Source organism: Myotis nattereri (assembly GCF_964212035.1).
Source record: "Myotis nattereri genome assembly, chromosome: 1".
Taxonomy (NCBI): domain Eukaryota; kingdom Metazoa; phylum Chordata; class Mammalia; order Chiroptera; family Vespertilionidae; genus Myotis; species Myotis nattereri.
In genome coordinates this window covers 183,464,486-183,488,906 of record NC_138075.1, presented here as the reverse complement: position 1 = coordinate 183,488,906, position 24,421 = coordinate 183,464,486, and the positions used below count along the sequence as shown (strand labels likewise).

At 43.2% G+C, this 24,421-nt stretch overlaps 1 protein-coding gene across 1 annotated transcript in view; it reads left to right on the top strand.

Moving 5' to 3' along the window:
• Window positions 1-2,208: 2,208 nt before the first annotated feature.
• Window positions 2,209-24,421, top strand: part of PARM1 (prostate androgen-regulated mucin-like protein 1) — a 96,807-nt gene continuing 74,594 nt past the window's right edge. Inside the window, exon 1 of the mRNA XM_081099884.1 lies at window positions 2,209-2,530. Coding sequence (XP_080956010.1) covers window positions 2,488-2,530 — 43 coding nt within the window. The 5' untranslated portion in view covers window positions 2,209-2,487. The remainder of the gene's footprint in view (window positions 2,531-24,421) is intronic.

Sequence of the window (24,421 nt, the reverse complement as noted above, 5' to 3'; positions counted from 1 at the left end):
GTGCTGCTAAATGGTTAGAGCATTGGCCCAGGCACCAAAGGGTCATGGGTTTGGTTCCCGGTCAAGGGCTCATACCTGGGTTGCAGGTTCGATCCTGTCCACAGTCAGGCACATTTGGGAGGCAACCAATGGATGTCATATCCATGTCTCTCTCTCTCTCTCTCTCTCTCTCTCTCTCTCTCTCTCTCTCTCTTGCCCCCCCCCCCCGGCTCCTTCTCTCTCTCCCTACCCCTTCCTCCATCCCTTCCACTCTCTCTAAAAATCAATGGGAAAAAATATGAGGAGGTGAGGATTAACAAAAAATAAACTAAAAAGTAAATGATTTTGTTAAAGAAATTATTTCAACTCTATTTTGCATACAGTGAAAAACCTTGGACATTTTAACTGATTAGTATGTGGGCATCACCATCCTTTGGGTACCAAATAATCATCTTAGATATCAAGTCAGAATCACACTGCTTTGTACTCCATAGGGACTTCATTAAAATTTTGTTGAACGTCAACTGAATCATTTTTTCTGTGGTTTTGAAAGACCTTTATTTCTGTCATAGAGTCACTTAATACATGGCCCTAGTTAAAGGCACCAGCTCCTTATGGAGCAGCCCTGCAAAAATCCATCTGTGTGTGGTCCCTGACTCCCTGACGACCACAACCCAGATGCAGAAATTCTTCATAATCACGTAGATTACATCAGAAGCCAGAAAGACCTCCGGCCAAAAGCATTCAGAGAACGTGTTTAACAAATTGAATTTGCAGTTTCTCTAGCCAGGAAGGAGGGAAGGGAGATGGGCACTGTTTGCGTTGATATATTTTACTTCTCATTTCAAAAGGAATCAATAAATTTACCAAAGCAAAAGAAAACCTCTGAGCCCAGTTTTTCTTTCTGGTTGTAGAAGCATGACAAGTTCTACAAGTGGTTGTCAGGTAGAGAAATGGACCCTGTCACAGATAAAGTAATGAGGCCCCAAAAGGGGGAAAGGTAAAACCTGAGGCTTCGGTATGCGAGAAAGAAGTCACAGAAAACAAAGCCATTCTCCGGCGCTACTAATGGTCCTGAACAAATCAATTCTTTTGGAAGGCTCATTAATTCCTGCAGCTTCCTAGCTCTAGTGACTAGGCGACCACCAGACTCATAGTCACATAGATATTAGGTGATGATCCGCCATATGGTCTGATAGAGGTGAGAGAAACAAGCCAGTCTAAGTTAGTGGAGGATTAAGTGAAAGGTCAGCTTGGATCAGTGTTTACACACAAAACTTTGGGGGCTTTGAAGAAGGAGTAGAGTACAGGGGATCACCCAGTGTGCTTGGCAGGCATCTTACCTGTACCATTAGCTAGTTGTGAGACCTTGGACAAGTACTTAAGTCTCTCTGTGTTTCCATTTTCCTCCCCGAGAAAATGAAGCTATAACAGTGCTCACCTCAGAGCACTGCTATGAGAACTTGACTTGGTGAAAACCTGTGCAGCACCGTTGTCCATGCAGTACACACTCAGGAAATGCCAGCCTTTGCTATTAGCGCCCTGGCGCATACAAACTGTGCAATTACGAGTCCAGCCCCTACCAGCTCTGCAACATTGAGCACATGACTTCTCTGTACCTTGGTTTTCCCATACGTAAAATGGGATAATAATTATTATTACGTCATAGGGTTGTTAGAAGGAGTCATGGTACAACACCTAGTCTTATGTCTTGCTCAGTAACACCATGATCAATGTTACCTGACATTAGTGCTATTTCTTCTAGTAAGAAGCTAAATCAAGCAGCAGACATCCTGGCTCAGGTACCAGGAGGTGCAGTGGGGTTGAATGTGTGCGAGGGTTTAATACACAGGCAGGAACCTTCGAAGAAAGGATGGAAAGAAATGTGTGTGCTCTTATAATGATGAGTTTGGCTCTTGGAGGTGAGGCCTAAAATGGCATAAGATCACCTGTTTAAAGACTGTAAGCTCTTGTAAAAACAGAACAACAACAGAAACCTGAGATAAATTCCTGAGGGCAGAGATCTGCTCACACTTCTTTGCATCCGTACTCCCCAACACAGAGCTTGACACTGAACATTCTCTGAACCCAGTCAGAACGCGGCTCTCCAGCCCTGACTGTCCAGCAGAGGCCGCCCTGGGCCGGGCTCCCGGGACGAAGCGCCGGGAGAGGGAAGGCCAGGGGGTGGCCTTGCGGTCGCCGCGGGCCCGGGTGGGAGGGGTTTGGCGCGGCGGGCGCGGCGGCGGAGGCGGCCCCAGGCTCCCGCGGCTGGGATGGAGCAGAAGCTCGCCGGCCGCCGGAGGACACGCAGCTGACGGAGCGGAGCCGGAGCCGCGCCGCGTTCGCCTGGCTTCCCCGCCCGCCCGCCGCCGGTACCTCCCGGGCCTCTGGGCTCCCACCGCCAGCCCGCGGGGCAGAGAAGTGGCCGTCGGCGCCTGGGGCGCTCGATCAGTACCGACAAACTCTCCCGCTGCCCGCGCCGGACTCGGCACCCAGCGCCAGGGGACCATGATCTGCAAGACGCTCTTCGCTCTCTGCATCTTCACCGCAGGTACTTTGGGGCGCCGTGTTCCCGGGGGGCGGGGGGGGGGGCGGGCGGCTGGCGCCAGGGTAGGGGCTGAAGCCGGGAGACTGAGAAGTCAGTCCCCGCGTGCGCGGATGGGGGCCCCGAGTAGTGGGAGCCTCGGAGGTTGTGCGAAGGGTTGTGCGCCCCGGGGCTTGGGGTGATGCGCGCCTTTGGAGATCCTGAACCCCGCCGGACCGAGGGGAGGGCTGGGTCCCCCCTGCCACAGCCCGCGGTATCCGCACAAAGTCCGGCTGAGTTTGTAGAACAGGTGGCCGCGCGGCGCGTTCGAGTCGCGGGTGGGCAACACGGACTGCGCCCCGGGGCTTCTGGGCTCCGCCAGCACCGCCTGCCGGAGTCGGGCGCCCCTCTTCCCGGTGCGGTTGGACCCTGGGAGGGATGAACAACGGAAGAAGCGAGGGGCTGGGGAGCGGGAATGGGGGGAAAGTGGAAGTCCTCCGGGACGGTGTTAGGCAGTGGCTGCGCGCCCCGCCAGGCTGGCCTGCGTTCGCGGAGACTTGGCCGTTTCTGGCCGTCCCTGCCTCGGGATGACGATGCGGCATCCGAGTCCCAGGGAAGCTGCCCCGACCGGGTTCAAGCTCGGGCTCACCAACGGGGTTTGCAGTTTTACCCAGTGGTCTGGAACCTCTAAAACTGCGTGGCGTGGCAGAAACTGTTAACTTAGCTAAAACTAGCATCCGCCCGTTTCATCCACTCTCCCCTGACATTCACGACAGAAACGCACTGCCTAGGACGGCTTCCCCGCCAGCGCCTCTCAGGTCTGGAGAGTACGGAGATCAGGAGGCTGGAGAGGGAGGAGCGGGACTGAGCTGGACTCCGTGGGGGCCTGGGAGAGACGCAGAGTCTGGAGTTGGGATATCCGGTTTTTGCAGAAAATGCAGTCCAACAAGGGACACCGGAGTAGGGACAAGGCCAAGGCACGGGTGGAAACAGTCGCTTGAGTGCGCGGACTGGCATGTTTAGATAAGAATGTTGCAAAGTCACATGCACACGCCAGTTTGACTCCTGCTGGTAGTCCAGCTATAGTTTTCTCCCTGGATTGCTGTAATTGTGGACACGAGTCGCTACAGTCCCTTGAAAAGAAGCTAGGGTTTCCTGGTAGCTCTCAAAGGATAATGCGTTTTGGGGAAAAGTTTCCCGACGTGAGCCTATAGCGTGCGTTTTTCCTCTACTTGCTGTGCGCCGGAGAAAATTCCCTTTTCCCTCTGGCATCTGAACAGTTAGCAGACGCCTCTGCAGACGGATCCAGACTGTGGCTGCGCAGCCCTGGGCCGGGCCGGGAGCGCCTGGAACCAGCAGGTGTAACCGCCATCCAGCCCCATGATTGCCCTTGTGGCAATATTCGGGATCCTCTGAGCAAGAGATGTTTACAAGTGACATGAAGGGTGCCTTCACTTTCTCTTACTAGAAATCCTTTCTTGAGGCTCCAGGGAGACTCAGAGAACCTTGAGCGAGACAGTAGAGCTAGTAGGTAGGTTTGTCTGCTAATTTTATTTCATGACTTGTCTTTTTCATATATATATGCACTGGCAGTTAGCAAAACCGGGATTAATCCTACGAGGCAGTGTATTGTGACATTTTCCCCGCCTAAGGAGCTCAAGATTTTTTTACTTAGCCTGTTTTAGAATTCCACCCCGCTATTCCAGGGACAGGAATAATACCTTGTTCACTGCCAGAATGAGGAGGGTAGGGGTAGAGGGTGGCTCAGGGACCAGGGAGCCGCCTTATCTCCATCCCTGCACACTTGTGTGGCAGTCAGAGCCAAGCAGATAACAGGCTCCCTGTTCTGAGGCTCTCCTGGCCCGGAAGACAAAGTTATGCTTCTGTGTGTGTCTCCCCAAGAGAATGATGAAGCTTCCTTCCCTCCTGTGAGTTTGTACCTCTGAGGGAATCTCTTTAGGAGTCAGTGTGGTCTTAGAGCTACTTGAGGTTCTTTGCATCCCAAAGTAAAGTGTTTACAGAAACTGAAAAAGCACTTTTTAAAGAATAAATAGGTATGTTGGTAAATGGCAGAGGGTTGAGGTTGAGGGTCCTTGAAAGGAAAGCGGCATGCATGTTCCAGCTCTCAGGTGTTTCACCAGGCAGCTGCTTCTTTTCTGTTTTCTTCTCCCACCCTCCTGCAGCTTTAGAAGCTTCAGGACAATTTCTGTAAAACTCTTCAGATGATACTATCGTGAGCCGGGAATGGGGTTTGGCAGAGCACATTTTTAGCTTAATAAATCAATATATACTTAGCATTTCCTCCACCCTGAATAATGGACATTGGAAAATATGTGTGCATTGTCAACCCAACAAAGTAGATCTCCATATTTACTCACTTGTATTTTTTAAAAGAAGGAAGACCCCTAACCGGTTTAGCTCAGTGGATAGAGCGTCGGCCTGCGGACTGAAGGGTCCCAGTTTCGATTCCGGTCAAGGGCATGTACGTTGGTCGTGGGCACATCCCCAGTAGCGGGTGTGCAAGAGGCAGCTGATCGATGTTTCTCTCTCATCGGTGTTTCTAACTCTCTATCCCTCTTCCTTCCTCTCTGTAAAAAATCAATAAAGTATATTTTTTAAAAAATAAAATAAATAAAAAATAAAAGAAGGAAGAGAGAAACCATGGACTGTCTTCAGTTCTCTCAAAGTTAATTGTGGTAGAAAATTAGCTATCATGCAAGCCATTCCCCAACACCTCTAACGGCAGTGCAAGCAAGGCATACAGGAGTCCTGCCTCCAAACTGAAATACAAGCCAGAACCGTTGAGGTTTGGCAGCAGAACCTGGAGTGAGGGAGGATAGCTGCCACAGAAGCTTCCATCTCCATCCCTCCCCCTCTCCCCTCTGGATTCTCTTTCTTCATTATCACCACCATCATTGCCACCCTCCTGTGTTCTATGTCCCAATTTATTTTTAAAAACTTCCTCACTGAGACAACTGAGATACTCTTGGACTTTCAAAAGGCCTTTCCCAAACACTCAAGAAGGACAAAGGGGAAAGAAGCATTAGTAAGAGAGACACAAACCCCGGGGATCCAACCTTTCCTGCCCTGGGCCTGCCCTCCCTGCCCCTAGACTCCCTGCATTCTGACTCACCACACAGGCCCACTTACTGGCTCCTGGGTGGTCAAGACCAGGAGCTAGATTCCAGTCTGCCACCCAGCTACAGATCCTATTTGTGTTTTGGGCCGATCATAGCTCTCCTCCAAGTGACTAACAAGCTAGAATGTCCTCCTCCCTTAAGGACAACCCCACCCTACACATTTATGGCTCTGCTCTTACCACATATGTCAGGACCTTGTCATAAGCATATTGAAGCTTTATCATAACTCTTATCGCAAACATGTTAAAAGTAAACAAAAAACTATGTACATACATTTATAGGAACAGCAAGGTTGCCTGTGGTTGGGTGGAGTGAGGGTGAAGGGTTGCTTGCGTTCCTTACCTCCTGCTCCCCTGAAGTCTGTGTCACAGTTCAAGAAGTGACACCTTCACCTGAGAAGGTGGAAGCTCTTCCTTGTTACCTGATACATTTACTGAGGCAGAGTTGCAAAGTGATAAGCATAGAGATCCTGCCGCTAGATTGTCTAGGCACAAAGCCAAGTTTTACTGTTTACTAATTGTGTAATTTAGGGCAAGTAACTTAACCCCTTGAGTTTTCTTATCTACAAAATTGGGGGATTAAACCTCACAAGGTTGTATAAAGTGTTAAATGACTGAAGATACCTACAGTACCCAGGACATAGTAAGAAGCACTCAATAAATGCTAGTTATTGTTGTTGGTATTAGTCCTATTCATAAAGTTTACTGTATTTGCCACCGATTAGGTCATCCTCTCCAAAAGCAGAGTTTATTATGTTTACTCTTGGACAATGTAAATCAAAGATCTCAACTAATATTCCAGCACAGTGCCAGCTGTTCTGGCAAACCCTAATGTGCAAATTAAGAAAAGATTCAGCTCAGCCTACTAACTGCCTAATTTGAAAAGGTTAATAACATGCCAGCTCCAATTTAGCACAACAGTCTCAAAAATGCTCGGTAGAAGTCTCACCAAGGACTTTATTTTTCCATAGTCTTTTGCAAACTGGAATGTTTCAAAAGCCCAACTCAGCTAAACCTTAAGGTCAGGTTCCCAGAGATGCAGATTTGGGATAATCCCATCAAACAACTTAGGAAAAGACAGCTCATGGTACCTGAATGATCCAGAATGGCTCTCTATAGTACCCAAATCATATTGGCCAGATCGCTACTTTGGCACATTTTGACCTGATCTAATTATACTTGTGTTTATATACTGTATATACTAGAGGCCCAGTGCACGAAATCATGCACAGGTAGGGTCCCTAGGCCTGGGTGGCGATCAGGGGCCTTCCTTCCCCTCACTGCTGGCTGCTGGCTGGAGCCTTCCTTCATTCCACGCTGCCCCCTGGTGGTCAGCACACATCATAGTGAGCTGTTGAACTCCTGGTCAGTTGAACTCCTGAGGGGACAATTTGCATATTAACTTTTTATTATATTAGCCTGGTATTTTCATAGTTTGAGCAGGCTTTTATAGCATCCACTGGAGAGAGACATTTAAATAGAGACATTTAAAAAATATTTTCAAGAGGGATTGGCTGTCTATATACCCAAATGAAAGGAATCCTGGCATTTACAACAATTTGCTTTCTTTTGGAACTATCTGTCACTGACATTGGATGTGTTAGTTTAGGAACCACATATTTTCTTTGCTAATAAGAGATTGAATGAAATGAAAGAGTTGCTTGGAAAAATTGATGTTTCATTTAGAAGACAGAGGCAGTTCTTAAAAGAGGTAGGCTGAGCACATGTGCCTGATGCAGTGACTACTTTTTACTTGAAAGTGCAGGGCTAATAGGTTATCATCCAGTTAATGTGCAAGCAGGGTGACTATAAACTAAGAAGATTTGTGTATGTAGTTCACGGCATTACTTTTTTTAGTCACTGCTTAAATTAAAGTGACGAGGATTGACATAACATCAGATTTTCTAATCTGTGGATCTTTAAATGTTCATTATCTTTTACAACAGCATAGCTCATTTCTTTTACCTGTTTAATGTCATTTATAAACCTTGAGACCTTTGCCATTTTATAGGTAATAGAAATCACAAAAACAAAATAGACAATTCCATAATACATGACAATTATATAATGTTTTTCTTTGGTTCAGGATGGTATAATGTAGATGGAAAATAAGCTGTTCTAATTTTCCTTTGACTAATGTTGCCAGATTTAGCAAATGAAAACACAGGTTTGCCCAATACAATTTGAATTTTCAAATAAATGGTGAATTCTAAGTATATCCCTCCCACACAATACTTGGGACATGCTTAAACTAAGTAATTCTTCATTGTTTACTTCACATTTAACTGGGCATCCTGTGATTCATCGAGAAACCCTACCTTGGCCTTTTCACCTGCAGTTCATCTATGCAGTGGGTTTGACATTAAGATACCTTTATTTTGAACACGACCTCACCCTGCTCTATTTCATTGGTAACAATCTGTTCATGGGAAGACATGGGGATTTCATAGAAGCTCTCTCTTAAAGAGAAGCTACAAGGATTAGGATTCAGAGGCAGCTCTCCAATGAAATATTTGGAATCTGACTATATATCCAGTAATAGTGCATTATTGTGTATTTCTGGTCAGTTGGTAGGATTTCTGTGCCTCCCTGAAGCTACATTACTGGACCCTCTTGTAACCATTCCTCTTTACAAAACTGTGTTTTAAAGGGTGGTAATGTTCATGCATAGGAGTTGGAAGTAGAAGCCTTCTAGAATCCAGCTGGCAACTGATTACAAAAGAAAGTTATAGAAGAGCTTTGTATTTCAATGATCTCTTCTGTGCCAGGCTCTTATACATCTCACAAATATTAATTAGATAAGGTTTACATGATTCCTGCGGGAAAGGGCTACTGGTATCACTTGTGACTATATAAAGCCTGAAGCAGCATATTAGACAGAATTTCAAGGCAGATAAAAATTATTTAAGCTATCAGATCGTGGCAGAAATTTGTACCTTTCATACCCAAGGCAAAGCCTGTAAGTAGGTAACTGTTAAGTGGGAAAAAATTGTGGGAACTTGCCAGGTGTCATATTTAGAAAATATGTATACTCAGTCCCAAATAAGATGAATGGTAGAATACAACTTTGATGATAATATCTTCCACTTACTGCCCAAATTCTGACATCTGATTTTCTTTTCCATTTGAGAGGAAATAAGGATATGGGAGCTTTAGTGCAGGTGTTGAACATGAAAAGGATTAAGGGATAGAAGGTTTTACTTACTTCTTTGTTTGATTTTTATATTTATGGCCATGGTTATAAAATTCCAGCTATCATTCCAACTTCCCATTAGTTAAAACATATATTTTCTTATATTGGGTTATTAAAATACTAGAAGCCCATTGCATGAAGATTCATGTAATAGGCCTTCCTTCCCCTGGCTGCTGGCACTGGTTTTCCTCCAGCACCCGGAACCCAGGCCTTTGGTCTGGCCGCAGCGGAGAAGCCAAGCTTCTAGTCTAGGCTTCTCCCCTCCGGCCGCAGCGAGGCTTGGCTTCTCCACTACAGCTGCAACGAGAAGCCAAGCCTCTTCAGTCTTCAGCCTTCAGTCTTCAGTCTTCACTCCAGCCAGAGCCTTCAGTCTTCGCTCTGTGCCTGCATATGCAAATTAACCGCCATCTTTGTGGGGTTAATTTGCATAGTCACTCTGATTGGCTGGTGGGCATAGTGGAGTGACACCAATTTGCATGTTTCTCTTTTATTAGTGTAGATATCTTCTTTTAATGATGATATTCTTGCCAGCTTTATGTAGGCCAGAAGCATAACCTCATTACTGACAGAATTGATTCACCCACTGCTGTACCCATGATGGATTGTGACTGGTGCTGCCTGCCCCTTATGAAACCTTTTCAGTTTCTGTTGGAAAAGCTTTTGTGATTCCCACATATAGACGGCAGAATAATACCATTATACTAGCAGTGAACTTACTTTTATTTTATTGCTAACACTTTATACTATATGATTCTTGCTTTGTACTGTGATTCAGATCCTTTAGGAAAAACAATAACAATTATCTATACTAATAAAAGGGTAATATGCTAATTAGACTAGATAGACCGGATGTCTTCCGGACCTCATTCCAGGTGTCCTTCTTGACAAAGCCGGGGACATGGCCAGCCTGCAAACCACCCACAGCCCCTCACCCAGACCAGCCCTGCCCCCAGCAGGGACCCCCCACCCTGATGGGGGCGGGGCCGGCCTGCAAACCCCGCAGCCCCTCGCCCCAGCCAGACTCACCCCCAAGCAGGGACCCCCACCCCAATCTGGGGCCCCCTACAGGGCAGGCCAGCTGGCCCCCACCTGTGCACCAGGCCTCTATCCTATATAATAAAAGGGTAATATGCAAATTGACCCTAACAGCAGAACAACCAGAATGACCACTGGACTAGTCACTATGAGGTGCACTGACCACCTCTTGGTCCCTTTCCCTGGCCAGCAGACTTCAATCGCCTGATGGCCACCCATGGCAGGGGCAGGGCCAGTGAGTGGGCAGGAATAGCTGACCTCTCAGTCCCTCCCCCGGCCATCAGGTACCCATCACCCAATGGCGAAGGGGGAACCAGGCGTGGGTGGTGGTGGAAGGAGAGGCTGGCTACAGGCAGCTGGAGAAGATGGCCCTGATCACAGGCCAGGCCTAAGGACTGTATCTGCACATGAATTTTGTGCATTGGGCCACTAGTTATGAGGATAAAAGGATGCTCTCCTATTCACAAGGCATTGGTAGTCTCTTTGTATTTAGGGAAATGTCTAAGACTTCAGTCATTCAATTGAGTCATGTGTCATATTATGAAAGGACATCAATAGGTCTCCCAATTACAACATGAGGGGGTCCCAATGCCCATTTATTCAACAGAGAGTCCTAAAGAAATCTGGTGGACTGAACACTTCTCTTGGCCTGGGAAAAGAGTCAAGTTATTGGTGGATCACACCCTCTGCCAGTCATGGCAGTTCTTGTTGTTGATGGATCTGCTGAGTGAGAGGCAAGATTAAGATGGATATGGCCATCATCCAACCAATGGGAAACCCTGGATGTTTTGTCTTAAAGATTATAATTGTTGATAGAGGTGGCATTCACAAGGAGAAATCTCTGGAATTCTCCTTTTTGAAGAACTGTTCAGGCAGATCTGAGCAGAAGAAAGGATTATCAATTTTTGAGGCTAAATGATCATTCATCATTTACATTCTAGGAGATGTTGGTGGGGAAGGAAGTTCCAAATTACATATGGAATCTGTCAGTAGAAAGGGGCTGAGGCTATTTTAGAAATTCTGCATAGGATGCGAGGGATAGGCTGGAGGTTGACTGTTGTATGGGATGGGAAGAATATATCAGAATGGGAGATGATAACTAGAAATCATTTGGGGCTACTAAAAACCAAACCACTCCCTTGATGATGATGATGATGATGATGATGGGAATGAAAAATTCACGAAGTTTCATTTTTAGGGGGCAGGATAAGAGATTCGTCCTCAATGTATATGAATATAAATCCTATTTTAGTATACTGTTTTAGTTTTGTGAAAGGTTACAAATGGAGCCTTTTAGATTAAACAATGTGGTGGCCCTTAATGGCTGGTATTTAAGTACCATCAGCACTGTGAAAGGGGGCCAAGAGTGAGACAATGCCCCGAGATGTCAAGAGGAATTCTCCTTCAAGGTTGGATCCATTAAAAAAGGCGGAGTGGCCTGGGGTTACTCACTCCCAGGCAGCCTTCCTAGAACTGCACTTCAAAAAGAGTCCTATTTAGAGTATATTCTCCTTTAAATGCTTAGAGGAAGAGAACACAGTCCTGATATTTATCAGGTGAGGATGGGATTTGTGTTACTTCATATGACAAGCAACATGGTGCAGTAGAAAGGGCTTTAGAGAAAGACAGGCTGCCATGGAATGCCAACGCAAGGATCTTAGTCTCTTCCCCTTTAGGGTGATAATATATGGGGTAAACATTCAACAAATGTTATTGAGCAGGGGTACCAACAGGTAGGTTTATTTTGCTTTTCTTCATTCACTTGTCTGCCTCCCACTAATAGTCTTTAAAGTGCATGAGAGCAGAATTTCAGCTATTTTGTCCCTGCATTGTCCTCGGCAGGTAGAACAGAGCAAGACACATAATGAGTGCTTAGCAAATATTAATTATTTTTTCATTGAGAACCTACATGTGCTAAACACTGTCCAAGGCTCTAGAGCAGCCGTGGGGAAACTATGGCCCGCAGGCCGGATCTGGCCCATTTGAAATGAATAAAACTAAAAAAAAAAAGACCGTACCCTTTTATGTAATGATGTTTACTTTGAATTTATATTAGTTCACACAAACACTCCATCCATGCTTTTGATCCGGCCCTCCGGTCCAGTTTAAGAACCCATTGTGGACCTCGAGTCAAAAAGTTTGCCCACCCCTGCTCTAGAGATACAACAATGAATAAAATAGGCAAAACTAGACCCTCAGAGACTTACATTCTTTGAGGTTGATTAGTTTTGACTTGGTGAGAAGAAAATCAGAAGTTGAATATCTAATCACTATCTCAAGCTCAACATGTCCAAATCTGAACTCCTGGATTTCTCTCCCTCAAAAGGCTCCCCCTAAACCCTCCCCATCCAATTAGTGGCAACTCCAACTTTCTAGTTGGTCAGGCTGAAAATCACAAGTCATCGCTGAGCCTCTTTCTCTGAGCACCCCTCATCCAAACCCTCAGGAAAATGTTATTTTTACTTTCAAAATATATACAACATTCAAACACTTTTTGCCACCGCCATTGCTCCTACTCTGGTGTGAACCACCCACATATTTCTCCTGGAGTAATGCAGTGGCCTCCGCTCAGGTCCACCAGCGTCTACTCTTTCCCTCCTAAGGTCTGTCCTCTGCATAGCAACAGTTGATCTAATGGAAATGTATCAGATGATGTCATTACTCTGTTCACAGTTGTGCAATAGCTCCCATTGTACTCGGAGTAAAATTCTAAGTCCTTGGAATGACCATCAAGACCTGCTCCAGCTGCTGCCCCATCCATTCTTGGACCTGGTCATCTACTTTTCCTTTGCTCACCCTGTACCAGCCACACTGGCTGCCTTATAGCATGCAGTGGCTCCTTCCGCTGTCTGGAGCATACTTTCCCCAGAAATCCACAGGGCTAATTCCCTCACCTGCCTCAAACTTTTGTTCAAATGCCACCTTCCCAATGGGACATACCCTGACCAACATTTAAAAATTGCATTGTTTCACCTGTGAATACAGTATTCCCAGTGTCCCTTATCTGTCTCGTCTTTACTTTTTCTTTAATGTGAAACCCTCTCCATCCCTTCACTCCCCCCCCCCTCCCCCGCCCAGGGATGTTGTCTCTTGTTTACTGTAGTGTCCCCAGTGCTAAATACTCTGGCACTCAAGGGGTGCCAAAGTCTTTGTTGAATGAATAAAATACATTTTTGTGGGCTGGCAAAATGAAAACTTAATCCAAAGTTTTCCTTAGATCACCCAAAAATGAGACATTGGCAAAACTTGCTTACTATCAGGTGCTTCTGTCTAGTGTCTCCAAATAGCTTTTTTGAAAAATGAGCCAAGGCATTCAGTTTTCATTGAGGGTTACAAAAAATAAACTTTAAAAATCAGCATTTTTGGGGGGAGCTGTGCACACGCAGAACACTTCTGTTTAAAATGTATGCCTTTTTTTTTTTTGCCACAGCCATCACTGCAAAATAGCTGCAACTTCTGAAACTCTCTGGCCAATTAAGAAAATGTTGCCTTTGAGCTCAGCTAGAGGAGATAAAGAGACCTTCACTATTTGAACATTTCTGAGCATTTTCGGAGTAACTGAAAATAGCCTGGTGATGAAAGCGATCTGAGTCTGAGGGAAGCAGCTCCGGCAATTTCCCAGTCATGTCTGAGCAGCTTAAGTGAAGTTGGATGCTGAGGGTTGAGAGTGTCAGTCAGTCACTAGTGAGCAGAAGAATAGACTGGAGTTTTCTCGGCCCTCCAGACGTTGTGTTTTGCTCTCATTGGTGATTCTGAAATAGGAATTGTGTTTTAGTCCAAGCAATAAATAGAAGTGAAGTCCTGACTAAAATCAAATCTGGACCCTCTGAGCACCAGTCTGCAGGACTGACACCCCTTGATGTGACTGCTGTTAAAATCGCTCAGCCTCATCATCCCACAAATACTCATGGTACTTTCTAGCTTAAATAGGAACATTTGATTATTTAGCAGCTGCCAAAAAAGAACATGAGCTTTAAATTTTATATATATTAAAAATATAACAATATATTCATCTTGAAGCCTTAGGGATAGTGGTAAAATTTCAGATTATATCAACTTGAAGATCAACCTATAAACAAACCAAAAAAATGGAAAAGATGATTCTTCATATTAAAAGCATGGACCTCACTTGTTCATTGAGGTCCGCTTGTCCATTCAGTTTTCTTCAAGTGGGAAGGCACTTGGCCGTCTTGAAATGCAGCAGCATTGACTGTAAGCATTTCAGTCCTTTCTTAAAGGTGAGTAACCCTGACCTTGAGCTGGAGGACAGGCAGGGACATGTGTCTGGTGTTGTGGATGACACTGGAGGACAGGTGACCATTCCCCCACCTCTCCTCCAGGGGAAGATACCATCTTCTCTGCTTAAAATGAAAAGCAGGGCCTAGGTTCTCAGTAGAAGGAAACGGAAGATGCATTAAAAAGAGAAGGCTTGGGATACCTCAAATCTCAAAGGCAAGTGTGGCTGGTGAAGGAGAAAAAATTACCACATTACCAAGAACAGAGTTTTAGTTTGGGAGTTGTCAGAAAAAGGGGAGGTGTGTTTTTTGAGATTCATAAATTTACAGCCAATTTTTTGTTAAAAACAAAATAAATGTCACCAAGTGACAGTTGCCTCTTGTTTAAAACAGTTTTTAAAAGCTGCACTCAAGCACTGATCTAAAATTTTTTTTTTTTACTCTGGAAACTATAAAAATACACAGAAATTTAAAATATATATATATATATATATAGTACAAACCTGACTTAGAATCTTATTTGTTTGTTTTGGTTAAGAACTTTTACAAATATTAATACATTGGAAACAATGTAAATGTCTAACTATATAGTGCTAATCAGATAAACTAGAATGCATTCAATGTTTATTCCATGGGGAAGCAATAAGAAACTGCTTAAAATAATGAAGTGGTTCATTTATGTACTGACAGGTAAAAAGGGTTACAATATATCGAACTAATTTTGTAACCTAATATTTCACAATATATTGAAAAAGTAAGCTAAGGAATAAAATGTACATTGTGATGAAATATTTAAAACATCATGTTTATGTGAGAAAATGGTTAAGAAGGGTACAGTGGTTTTCTTTGGGTTTCACTTTTAAAAATAGTTTGTATTGTCTTCATAATTAAAAAATAAATGTATTATCAATATTTTAAACCCTCTTTATCAATAGTTAATGTGGCCACGTAACTGCTAGATGGCTATATCTATCTTCAGAACCTTGATTCAAAAATCCTTCTGACAGGGCCCTCAAAAATAAGATCTTAGAAAAGCAAATAATCTCAGAAGGGTTTACAGGATATCACTGACATGATGGGCAAGGAAGGTTCTGGGAAGAAATTGACTTAAAGTAATATTGTATTTTCTAAAGCCAGAATGTTGCATAGATCATTGATCAGGACAACCATCTTAGATAGTATTTTAAAAGGCTCTGAGCTAACTGATTAGTATTTAATGTTCTTTGTTAGTTTTTAATATCTTCAACATTTTCACTTATGGGAGCAATTTTGAATGAAAACATTATTCTAAGCTTTTCTGGAAGGAAATTTGTCAACTTAAATATCAAATAAGAAAAACAGCCCTCAGAAGAATAGCTGATTTGTTTTTCTTCGGGCAACATTAAATTCGTTATATCATCTTTTTAATAAAATAATCAATAAGATGTGGTTTAGGCAAATGCTGGGGGTTCCATTAGTAATACTCCATGGCATCATCAGAGGACAATGAAAGTGTGACTAGCGAGAGGGCTGGAGCAGACCGAACTGGAAGAGGCTTTGTGATCTGGACCAACTCCTTCATATGACAGATAAAAACTAGACATATTAGAGAAAGGGGGGAGGATTCAACATTTTAAATTTTTAGTTGTACTAGGTATCACATGTTATACTATGTTCAGGTCAGCGAGTCTTGAAGTAATGAGCTGTAGATCACAGGTTGGTGTGAGAAAGTTAGGCTTTGAATCCAGATCTGTTATCTTTTACCCACCTCAGCCCCTACAACCTGAACTGCCAAATCAGCTAATAAATCCTTTTGTGTAAATTTAATCTCTAGAATTTCTCCAAACTCTGATCTTCTTCCCCATCCCACAGATGCTCTCTGATTAAGAATCTTATCATCCGTTCCTAGACTGTTACAGTAACTCTTAGTCACTGGTCACCCCTTCTCAGTCACTTGCCACTCTGTTGAGGCCAAATTGCCTGCTCCCCTCCCAAGCAGTCACAGACCAAGATTTGCTTCAGAGTTTCCATGTGCTTGGATTGTGGTTGCTAAGTTCCATTCCCACTAAAAGAAAGGAAGCTTCCTTAGAGAATTCGATAATTTTGTGTTGAGCTAAGAAATGTACATGATGAGTCTGGAATATCTTATTATACCAGATATCAATGATGCTATTAAAGACCACCAGGCTCCTATCACAAAACTCAAAACCACTTAATAAGGATCCCATGGACAAAATGGAACAATTTGAGCATCAATGAGGATAATTGCAGTATTGAATCATATAGTCTAAACTCATGAGTTCATATTGATACCAGAAACAAAACAATGATAACACAAAACTTCATTGATCTCCATTGGAAGATGCTAATAAACCAACACATTATCTTGAAAAATAATAGAAATAGAAAGAATTAAGTATTACTGATTGATTAGTTGATCTTATTTTGCCTTTATGAGGTATACCACAAGGTGGTCAATTATTAAATGACTAGAGGCCTGGTGCACAAATTCGTGCACCAGTGGCGTCCCTCAGCTTGGCCTATGGGATTAGATTGAGCCAAAACTGGCTCTTTGACATCCCCCAAGGGGTCCTGGATTGTGAGAGGGCTCAGGCCAGGCCAAGGGACCCCACAGGTGCATGATCAGGGCCGGGGAGGGAATTGGGAGGTTGGCCAGCCGGGGAGGGACCGCGGGAGGGCTCCAGGGCGTGTCTGGCCCTTTTCTCTCAGTCCTTATCTGCAAGACCAGAGCAGCAAGCTCACCTACCAGTGGGAGTGTCTTCCCCCTGGTGGTCTGTGCATGTCATAGCAAGCAGTTGAGTGGCCTTAGCATATCGTTAGGATATTATGCTTTCATTGGTTGAACAGCCAACTGGACACTTAGCATATTAGGCTTTTATTATGTAGGATGGGATGGCCAAGTCTCTATACAAGTATTCCAGAGAATAAATGAAGATGGCACAGTGGAAATAAAATATCACCATATTGCATGACCTAATGAGGTGGTAGATCTTGGCACTATCAGTGGCTGTCAACATCATGAAGTATGAAACAACCAGATTCTATATATATTTCCCAATCCCCTATAAAAAAGTGTTGCCACATTGAAAGGAAACTACATCTGATCAAGCCTCCACATCCAACAATCTAGTGATAGGGAGCACAGAGGACCAAGGAAAATGTTAACTAACACCACAAGAATAAAGTCAGTACACTCCAGAATATAGAAAACTCTACAGGATAAACAATGTGGTTTCTGCAACAAATAAACTACAAGGAAAAAAAGAGCAAGAATGAGAGAAAGATTGGTGGTAGCATGGGGAAGGACAAATAGATTAAAAAGACTAAGAGGCATAGCAATTGTGGACTTTTATGGATCCTGAATCAAACATGAACTGTAAACATAAGTGGTGGCATTTATGAGATAGTTGTGAAGTTAATCATTGGCTAGATACTTGATTATATTAAGACATTGTTTTCAGCGTGATAATGATGTAGCCCTTATGTTTTCAACTAAAGTCCTTATTAGAAATACATATGTTTATATTTAGATAAGAAATGCTATGATGCCTAGGATTTGCTTCAAAATAATGTGGGAGTGAGACAATAGGCAGGGTTATTAGAAAAAACATTATTGTGAGTTAATTCTTGAAACTGAGCAGAGGGAACACAGGATTCATCATATTAGTCTCTCCCATTTTATAGACTATTAAATTTTTCTATTATAAAAATGTTGTAAAAACAATCTTCCAGAATTTCCCACTTCTTACAGAAGTAAGTCCAAACTCCTTAGCAGGTGGCTTTAGATCTGAATTAGACACAGAACCAAAGAAAAAGGTGCAGGTAATTATGGTGTGAGAGGCTGGAGAAGCATATGGGTCATTCTTGTTTGGGAAGTGTTCCACAAGACAGGAACCCCTGCCACATACCTTCAGGCTTCTGTCCATGCCAGTCCTCATTCTAGAGCAGCCGTGGGCAAACTACGGCCCGCGGGCCGGCTCCGGTCCGTTTGAAATGAATAAAACTATTGAAAAAAAAGACCGTACCCTTTTATGTAATGATGTTTACTTTGAATTTATATTAGTTCACACAAACACTCCATCCATGCTTTTGTTCCGGCCCTCCGGTCCAGTTTAAGAACCCATTGTGGCCCTCAAGTCAAAAAGTTTGCCCACCCCTGTTCTAGAGCATCATACTCCTCCATTCTCTGCCACCAAAACTCTTCACCCAGCAGGCTCAAATTTCTCCTGAAGTTGTTTGCAGGTGTTAGTCCCAACAGAATTCCAGCTTTTGGAGGGCAGGGATCCTGGCTTAGTTTCATATCCCTCCTTCCCACGTATGAGTGCACACACTGTGGGTGCTCAGTACTTGTTGAATCGGACTTAGGTAACTGAGGCTTAAAGATGTGGACCCCGAGGTCTCCCAGCTCATGAGTAGCTGACCTTGGATTAAAAATCTCAAGTACATAGGAATATAACTTCAAAGTCTCCAAAACCCGTTCAGCATTGTGCACCACACTCCTCCCCTTGGGAGTTAGGATTTAAGATTTGGGGTCTCTGAGCAGAATAACACATTAACTTAGAGTAGCTGAAATTTATTTCTCTATTGCCATGCTGGCATGTGGAGAGCATAGAGGCCCCAGGAGGGGGACTAAGGACAAATGAGTTTTGATAGTGGACAGTGGCCTGGGAGCTGGGACTCTGCCGGGATAAGGAGTTGCGATATGAGAGGCACCATGAATGCACTGGACTCCCACAGGCCCCAGAGAAGCACAGAAAGGAGAGGAGATCCATGCAGCCTGTTTCATGGGGTAACAGATGAGCACAGGAAGTCTGAAAAGGAACTATAATGGCTTTCCAGACAAGCTTGCTATCTTTGGGCACTCACCCTTAACATCTTTATGAAAGAATATTTCACTCCAGATAAGTGAATCCAGTAAAGATTGTCTTTTAAAAGACCCACAGATAGAAAGAACTTAAAAGGAAGTGTGCCCTCCTGCATAGAAAGGGAGCACCTTCTCCTGTCCTCTCAGTTACCCAGCAGCAGGGGCTGCCAGGAATGAAGTGTCCTGTCCCCAAACAGTACTCTCTCCAAACTGCTGCCAACTGCTTGGTCCCCTTGAACAATACCAGCCTGCCAAGCTCAGATACATATAGACTAGCTACTGTCTTCATTTCCTAGGCTTGTTGTAAAAAATTACCACAGACTTGGGAGGCTTAATAAAACAGAAATTCGCCTGGCCGGGTGTGGCTCAGTGGTGGAGCATCAGTTCAATTCCAGGTTCGATTCCCAGTTCCGGTCAGGGCACATATCCAGGTTGGGGGCTCAATCCCCAGTACAAGGCGTGCAGGAGGCAGCTGATCAGTGATTCTCTCTCATCGTTGTTGTTTCTCTCTCTCCCTCTCCCTTCCTCTCTGAAATCAATAGAAATCTATATTTTTAAAATATCTTTTCAGTGTTTTAATTAAATGTATCTGGGTAACATTAATTAATAACATTTATAAGTTTCAGGTGTACAACTATTACTGGGTGTGGGACATAGGAGGTCACAGGAATCTTTCATGGAAAAATATCAAAATCATGACATTCAGGAACAGTGGATATCTGTTTGCCAGTGGGGTGTGTGTGTGTGTGTGTGTGTGTGTGTGTGTGTGTCTATGTATGTGTGTGTGATGTATATACACGTATATTTGTGGGTAGGATATGTGTTTCCCTTCTTTCTTACCTGTTTCCTCCCTTATTAAGATAATTAGAAGAATTTAAAAAGGAGGAGACCAGTGGCACTAGAATAATGTCTTTTTCAGAGAAATTTATTCAGTGGATTCATACATTTTCTGGAATATCTAAAATTCATCTCTCCCTTCCCATAAAAAAAGCAAGATATTCTATACATTTAATGGCTATAAATCATTTATACCTCTGTCTTCTGATTAGTAACTAGGATGTTTATTAGGTAAAACATGGGTATTTATTTGGTTCTGGAGCTATCTACTAAATGTTTTTTTTGAATCATAGCTTTCCTTGTAAGTTAGAGTGAACGTTAACATTTGAAATTCTTTTCCCCAGGGGAAATGTAATTTCACTTATTAGATTTAATGGCTTAGATAGCTTTGCTTATAAAAACAAGAGAAATAGCCAAAGAAAAGAGAGAGGTCTATTGTCTAAAGCCTTTATTGATTTGAGTTATTCTTAAAGGATAAAAAAATTTTAAGTTCTTATACCAAAACCAAAGCTGCTTGATGAGAGCTGAGTTCATGCTGAGATAAAAAGTTGCAAAGCCAGAGAACAGCCTCATTATATGTTTTAAAATTCCAGGGAGAGCCATTGTTTTGCCAAAGCCATGTGGTAAGACAGCCTGGGACCCAACATCGGTGCCCAGGAGACGAGGAGTGAAAAGCTTTAGAAGCTTTGAACTTAAAAAAAAAATTAAGATTAAAGGAGTTAATCAGGAAATCTGAGGTTACATAAGGGTGAGCAGGTCAACCAGCTCATATATCTGGTTTGCGGCACATACTTGCAATGAGCAAACTTTTCCGTGGAAGATTGTACTTTATGATAATTCTTCCAGAATGAAAGTAGTGACAAGAAACATTAAAGTTTGAAAAGCGATCCCCACTGCCACCGACATCTGAGAACATCCTAGCCTCTCCAGAGACATCCAGCAGAGGAAAGCACATGAGCCAGCTGGGGCTCGAACCCCGAAGGGACGGGCAGGAAGAAGAAGGAAAGTGGGTCACATTTGGTGAAACAGCCTGTCTGCCTTGGCAAGTCAAGCTGGCCTGGCCGCCTCGAGACCTCCTCTCCAAAGGTGGCATGGCTGATACTCGGACTTTGCATGGCACTGGGGGCAGGAACTAGACATGGATCTGGAACAGTGATGGCGAACCTTTTGAGCTTGGCATGTCAGCATTTTGAAAAACCCTAACTTAACTCTGGTGCCGTGTCACATATAGAAATTTTTTGATATTTGCAACCATAGTAAAACAAAGACATATTTTTGATATTTATTTTATATATTTAAATTCCATTTAACAAAGAAAAATCAACCAAAAAATGAGTTCGCGTGTCATAGGTTCGCCATCACTGATCTGGAATATAGGCTCTGAAGCTCTCAGGCTCAATACCCACACTACATTCTTCTCAACATTAATGGGAAGAGGTTAGTCACTATTTAAGCAAGAACCACTTAGGAAAAAAAAAAAAAAAGCTTTCTAAGATGGTGTGTTGAAGTGACAGGAGTTCTAAGGAAATGACCCAACTTCTTCTTGACTTAGGCAGGGTTGGGTGTCTAGGAAAGCATATAAAACTTGAAGTAGGGAGACAAAGTTCATTTACACATACCAGCTGATACCTCATTAAGTCTTTGCTAGTCAAAGTGACACCATTTACCTTCTTTCTGAAGCTGTGGTTATTCTGGTCAAACTTTACTGATACTAGTAGCTTAGATTTGAAAGGGCAAGGTTTTGAACAACCCACATTTGCCCTGTGTTTGACTCATAACGCCCAACAACAAAATGCTCTATTTTAACAGTACACAGAATGTGTTGTGTAGTTTGTACCTTGCTGTAAACTCAATGGTTCTACCTGCTCATTTTCTTTTCACTTGTGATGCTGATAGCCTGTTCTAGCACAGTGTACAGAAAACACGAACCAACCCCATTTGCTGGAGAGCAATTTCTGCTGGTTGTCATAACAGTGAATAAGTGACAGGCACCAAGTCCCCATCTGCAATCAGAATGTGGGCCCTCATCACCTGGATTCCTAAATGTAGGAATTATAGTGTGTATGCATTTTCTTGATTTTATTTTTATGAAATTTAGTTTCCTTAGCATCAGACTTAAGGAACACTTGATTTTTCTTTTTGATGAGGAATTTGGCAGAACATAGGCAATTGGCTGGGAGCCGTGTAAATTCAGGAAACCTGATTAACTAGTTAGATTAAAATTCATCTAAGAATTTAGGCTTAACCCCTGGTGAATAAAATATCCTTCTAAAAGCATTAGCAGTTTGTCTTTAAGTGGGACATTGGATTACCTCAGTCTGTGCTTCCTTGCTACACAGCATCCTTTCAAGATAGAAATTCAACTTATGGTATTGAAGATGGATACAATATGCATAAGCTTGTCTTGATTTATTAGGGATGAGGAATTCACTCTTCTGGTAAATAAGCTATTCCAAATAATTAAGTTTTCTTTATATAATGTATGTTTTCACTTTTCAATAAAAATGGAAATAAAAACATATTTAAACTTATATTTAACATTTATGGTAAGGTTACTGATAAACTCCATGCCTGCATCTGTCATCTATTAAATAAGAATATTCAATCAAATGAGTTTTAATATCAGCTCTTTATGATCTAAAACAGATTATTAATCTGAGGTAAACTAAAACATAGATGACCCATAAATGAGCACCAATAAGTCCATAACACTGAAATTGTATCCAAATTTGCATGTATGTACTTATGTGCCTTTTTCCAGTACTTGAACCCTAATAAGGTTAAGAACATCTAACATTCATTCTGCAATGAATTTCATCCTTAAATGACTCACTTTTTCTTTGAAAAGTCATAAGGCTCCTCAGGATGGTCTGGTACTTATGGGTGTCCTTACACGAACAGTAGTACTGGCTCAAGTTTATTTGGGCTGTGGCTTTCAACCTACAGGCTACTGTTGCAAAGAGCAAAGCTTGTCCTTTCAAGCTGTGGATAAGGAAATGGGGTTGGGGACAGAATGGCTCAGGATGTGTCACTGAGGCCATCAGTGAGAGCCCTGGGAGTCCATCATGGTGTTTTTACTTCCTGATCTGGTATTCTTTCTATTATAGATTGTTATGTAGTACTAGAGGCCTGGTGCACAGATTTGTGCAGCGGTGGGGTCCCTTGGCCTGGCCTACGGGGATCAGACCAAAACTGGCAGTCCGACATTCCCTGAGGGGTCCCGGAGTGCGAGAGGGCACTCTGTAACTTTGCTCAGCGGATCCTGCGTTGAGCGTCTGCCACCTTGTGGTCAGTGTGTGTCATAGCTACTGGCCGGTCAGCTGGTCACTTAGGCTTTTATATATATATAGATGCCTTAGAAGCTAGATTTTAATGCACACAGCTAGTATTTTGGAGGCAACTTTGTTATTTAAGGTCTTTATACTCTTAGACCCCCCAAAACACTGATCCAATTAATCAGACTCATCTTGGCTGGGTGTGGCTCAGTGGTTGAGCTTCAACTCAGGAACCAAGAGATCACTGGTTCGATTCCTGGTCATGTCAGGGCACATTCCCCAGGTTGTGGGCTTGATCCCTAGTGGAGAGCATGAAGGAGGCAACCGATCAGTGATGTTTCTCTCTCATTGATGTTTTTATCTCTCTATCCCTCTCATTCCTCTCTCTCTCTCTAAAAATCAATAAAAACATATTTTTAAAAAACAAAATTAATCATACTAGTGGCAAGTATGAATTTCAATTTAAAAATGGAAAATACTGCCCTGGCCAGTGTGGCTCAATTGGTTGAACATCATCCCATGCACTGCGAGGTCACCTGTTGGACTTCCAGTTTAGGGCAAACACCCCAGTTGCCAGCTTGATCCCCTGTAGAGGGCATGCAGGAGGAAGCAGATCAATGTTTCTCTCAATCTCTTTCTCTCCTTCCCCCGCCCCTTTCTCTCTCTCTAAAAATCATTAAAACATACTTTTATAAAAGAATAAAATTGGAAAATACAACCCTGAACATACATTTTTTTCAAGGCCCTTGCTCCTTAAATTCTAATAAAAACATTTGAATAGCACCTTGTGGTTCCCACGGAGGTTTCAGGTACAAAACAACCCTCAATCCTCACAAGCTGTTGACAGTCCGCTAGTACTCCCATCATGTAGATAAAGAAAGTCAAGACTCCTAGGAGTGAGGGCACATGTCCAAAACCACAAAGAAAGGGCAGAGCCAGAACTCAATGCCAGTCCCAACTTTGCACCTGTTCACTTGACCACAGCTGTCTCTACAGTGTTCTTAGGGCATTGGGGGTAGAGAAAGGGTGCCCAGGCTGGGAAATATGTTGTCAGGTGAGACCATTTTCATAGACTAAAGTGTTGGAGAGGGAGCTGTGAGCAAAAGAAATTCTATAGTAAGATAACAGTGCATTTCCTGGAGTCTAGATTTGAAGAACAGATGTATTTCTAGCCAGCTCTGAGACTGGAAATCCTCCAGATTTCTGGAGGAGAACTACTGAGACTGAAATCCTCCCTGGTTCTAAATGTGGCCCATAACTTCTTACAAAAACAAAAACTGTGGATTTGCATAGCCTACTTCAAAGCAGGGGGACTATGAGAGAGATTTAGGAAAAGAAAG